The 4,679-nt window shown below is 41.4% G+C and overlaps 1 protein-coding gene across 1 annotated transcript in view; it reads right to left on the minus strand.

The window, feature by feature from the left end:
- ZNF667 (zinc finger protein 667) overlaps window positions 1-4,679 on the minus strand; it is a 22,543-nt gene that overhangs the window by 494 nt on the left and 17,370 nt on the right. Inside the window, exon 3 of the mRNA XM_023516504.1 lies at window positions 5-1,641. Coding sequence (XP_023372272.1) covers window positions 62-1,641 — 1,580 coding nt within the window. The 3' untranslated portion in view covers window positions 5-61. The remainder of the gene's footprint in view (window positions 1-4; window positions 1,642-4,679) is intronic.

Consider the following 4,679-nt stretch of genomic DNA (forward strand, 5'->3'; position numbering starts at 1 on the left):
ATACCTCTCACTCTGCTCCTTTGATAGCTTCAGTCTTCACTTTTCTAGATTTAAAATGACTTTACTTTTTTTCTTCAGAATGGGTATTCTGGTGACGAAGCAGGGAAGAGCTCCGGCTATATGCTTTCCCACATTTACTGCACTCGTAGGGTTTCTCTGAAGAATGACTTCTCTGATGTCGAATGAGGTCGGAGCCACTGCAAAATGCCTTCCCACACTCGTTACATTCATAGGGTTTCTCTCCAGTGTGACTTCTTTCATGTAGTATAAGGGATGTGCGCTGACTGAAGGATTTTCCGCATGTTTTGCATGTATATGGCTTCTCTCCAGTGTGAATTCTCTCATGTTGGGCAAGGTGTGCACTCTGGCTGAAGGCCTTCCCACACTCATCACATTCATAGGGTCTGTCTTCAGTGTGAATTCTCTTATGTCGAGTTAGTGATATTCGGTGACTGAAGGCTTTCCCACATTCCTCACACTGGTAGGGTTTTTCTCCTGTATGAATTCTCTGATGTTCAATAAGAAATGACTGGCGGCCAAAAACTTTACTGCATTTGTTGCACTTGAAAGGTTTGTCTTCAGAATGAATGTTCTGATGCACTTTAAGGTTTGCAATTCCACAAAACTTCTTCCCACATTCTTTACACTCAAACACTTTCTTTTTCCTCAGATGAGTCTTCTGGTGTTGAATCAAGGCTGAATGCCGATTGTAGACCTTGTCACACTTCTTGCACCGGTGTACTTTCTCTCCCTTATGAACTCTTCGATGCAGAACAAGGGTTGAAAATCGCCTGAAGGTCTTCTCACATTTATCACATTTGTAGGGTTTCTTTGAAGTGTGAATTCTCTGATGAAGCATAAGGGGTGAAATCCTATTAAAGGATTTCCCACATTTTTTGCATTTATAAGGATTGTGTGGATGCTCATGTTTCTGCTGTAGATTCTGACTTAAAGCCTTCTCACTTGCAAGGGTTTTCTCTCCAGAATGAATTTTTTTATGTGTAACAAAGACTGATTTCTTCTTGAAGCTTTTCCCACACTGCTTGCTTTCATACTGCTTCTTTTCATTGTGAATTTTCTTGTGAAGTAAAAGGGATGACAACCGACCAAAGCCTTTCCCGCATTTTTTACACTTGTGGACAGTCTCAATAATGCGAAATTTCTCATTTAGAGTGATACAGACGTATTGAGTTGAAGTTGTTGGACGGTCAAAGGTTTTCTTCTCGTCATGAATTCTCTTATGTAGAAGAAAAGTTGTTCTTTGTTTGAAGCTTTCTCCACATTTATCACATTCATGGCTTTTCTTTCCATCATGCATTCTCTGATGAAGAATGAGAGAGGAGACCTGCCTGAAAACTTTTCTGCAATGACTGCATTCATAAGGCCGCTCTGCAGTGTGAGTGTTTTGATGAAGTTTGAGAGAGATGCTATGATTATAAGTTTTCCCACAGTCTTTGCACTTGAATGATTTCTTCCCTGCATGCCCTTTCTTGGGTTTTTTTAGGACTGAATTTTTATTAGCGCTCTTCTTTCCTGTAGGAACTTTCTGTTGTGCAGAAACTGGTTTCTGAGAGGTGCTTGGCCCAGGTTTGTCGAATTCATTTGGAGGTAACTTCCTGGTGTCACATTTAGGCCCTGAGTCTGAAAGACATCAAGAAATTAAATGTTTATGTTCTCCTGTGCTTATTTATGATAAAAATTTAGGCATTATCATTATTAATCATAAGAACAATCATGATAATCAAAATAATAACTTTTTAATGTCTTATTATGGTTTCAATTATCATACCAAAGGTTATATAGGCACAGTAATAACTGGAATTCAGAAAAGTCTATAATTTGAAAATGAATATATTAAGATTCTATTTATACAAAAAAAAGATTTTATTTATAGGAAAAAAAATTTTTTGAGACAGTCTAATTATGTCGCCCTCAGTAGAGTGCTGCTGCATCACAGCTAACAGCAACCTCAAACTCTTGGGCTTAAGGGATTACCTTGCCTCAGTCTCCCAAGTAGCTGGGACTATAGGCATGAAAAATTTTATATCATATATCATGTACTAAACTCCTTAGGTGGTTCATTAGATAAATGTATTTTTATTATATGAAATATCCAGAAAAAGAAGATTAGTGGCTGCACAGAGCTCAAGGTTGGATTAATTGTGAATAAGTAAGAGGGATCATACTGTGGTGATGAAAATTTTCTTAAAGTTGGGCAGCACCTGTGGCTCAGTGGGCAGGGCGCCGGCCCCATATACCAAGGGTGGCAGGTTCAAACCCGGCCCTGACCAAACTGAAACAACAACAACAAAACAGCCAGGCATTGTGGCAGGTGCTTGTAGTCCCAGCTACTTGGGAGGCTGAGGCAAGAGAATTGCCTAAGCTCAGGAGTTTGAGGTTGCTGTGAGCTGTGTGATGCCACGGCACTCTACTGAGGGCAATAAAGTGAAACTGTGTCTCTACAAAAAAAAAAAAAAAAAAAAAGAATGGGCATTTGAAAATAGAATCAGAAAAGAACAATGACAAGGAAAGTAGATTATGATGATTGGCTACAAATTTGATAAACTGATCAAAAATCATTGAATTGTATGCCAGATACAGGTGAATTTTATGACATGTAGATTATATGTGTACCTCAATAAAATTGTAAGTTTAAAAAATATTCTTAAAATCAAATTGTACAAAAATAAACCTAGTAGCAATTAGAATTGAGTACAGTCATGTATTGCTTATTCACAGGGATACATTCTTAGAAATGCACTGTGAGGGTAAGCAGAGTAAGATACTAGAATAGAAACTTCCAGCCACTGTGCCTCCCCCCAAACACCAAATTCAACAACTATCCACATAACCAAGTGATCATATTATCTGGATCAAGGAAAGAGAAATGAAAAGGACTGAAAAGACCATCTCACATTGCCTATGCCACCCGTCCTCATCTCTCGGTAGTGCCATACTAGCATGCCAAGTGGAGAAAGAATCTGTGGGCCTAGGGGAGAGAAAGTTAAGTGATTCTGGGACTTTGCATTGAAACTGAGGGCAGCCCTTGCACAGGGGAACACAGCACAGGCAGAATTCTGCTAGTGCCCACAAAGAGAGCATTTAGAACAGCCTTGTCAGAGGGAAATCCTCTGTCTAAAATCTGAATTCTTACTAACCCCATGACTGGTTGAGAAAAAGCAGGCTAGGGCTTAGACTAAATTCATAAGGCAGTCAGGCCACAAAAGCTTCAGTCCTTGGTCAACTCCTTGGCTGTGCTGGCTTGTCAGCTGACTTGGGGTACACATGACCCAGAGAGATACCAGCTGCTGCAGGCAAACCAATGCCTGTGTTACCTCTCCCCCACCCCCTCAACTTAGGGAAAGGAAAGGGAAGAGTTCAGAGGACTTTGTTTTGCATATTTGGTACCAGCTCAGCCACAGTTAAACAAAGTACCAAGCAGACTCCTGAGGCCCTGGAGTCCAGGCCTTAGTTCCCGAAAGGCCTTTCTGGACCCACCCAAGGCCAGCAGGCAATCTGCTGCTTTGAAGAGAAGGACCTAGTCATGGCAGGATTCACCAGCTGCTGACTAAAGAGACTTTGGGCTTTGAATAAACATCACAGATAGCACGGCAACAGGCTTCAGGTGAGATCAGGTTGGCTCAGATGTGACTTGGTGCTAGTGCCACAAGGAAGTCCCCATTTCACTCCTCCCCAAACTTCTGCAGTCTAGCAGAGAAAGTGAGAGACTTTGCCTGATGATCCAGGGAATTCTCCTGTATCTTACCCAAGTCAACAAAAACAAAGCCACCAGGAGTCTAAGTCTGAAAGAGTTATTACCTGGCTTGGGGCACCACCAATGCTGACACAGCTGCAGTGTCTAGAGACTTAGATGATATCACTCAATTCCATTTAAGAAACTGGAAAGCCTTAAGAAGAACAGGTTGAAACAAGAAAGAGTTCCTGGATGTTCTTGAGGAACATAACCTCACCAATGAACTTAAATAAAGGTCCAAGTGACCAATCCTAGAGTAAAAGACAGGTGAACTTTGAGAAAAAGGTCATGCTGTCCTGGATAATTGATGAACTTCAACACACTGCAAAGAAGGAATTCAGAAGCCTATCAGGGAAATTTAATGAAGAGATTAAAATAATACAAAAAATCAAGCTGAAATTCTAGGACTTAAGAATTAACTTGACAATGCTGGGCATGGCAGCTCATGCCTGCAATCCCAGCACTTTGGGAGGCTGTGATGAATGGATTGTCTGAGCTCCGGAGTTAGAAATCAGCCTGAGCGAGAGCAAGACCTCATCTCTACTAAAAATAAAAAACTAGCCGGGTGTTGTGGTATGCACCTCTAGACCCAGCTACTTGGAAGGCTGAGACAAAAGGATCACATGAGCCAAAGAGTTTGAGGTTGTTGTGAGCTAAGAGGGCATAGCACTCTATCCAGGGCTATAGAGTGATGAGACTCTGTCTCCAAAAGAAAAGAATTCACAAATTGAGAAATTCACCAGAGTCTTTTAACAGGAGAATTAACCAAGCAAAAGAAAGAGTTAGTGAGCTTTAAGAATGGGCATTTGGGGCTCGGCGCCTGTGGCTCAAGCGGCTAAGGTGCCAGCCACATACACCTAACGTGACCAGTTTGAATCCCCAGCCTGGGCCTGCCAAACAACAATGATGGCTGCAACCAAAAAAT

Source organism: Otolemur garnettii, unplaced genomic scaffold (assembly GCF_000181295.1).
Source record: "Otolemur garnettii isolate 467f Iridium unplaced genomic scaffold, OtoGar3 scaffold00091, whole genome shotgun sequence".
Taxonomy (NCBI): Eukaryota; Metazoa; Chordata; class Mammalia; order Primates; family Galagidae; genus Otolemur; species Otolemur garnettii.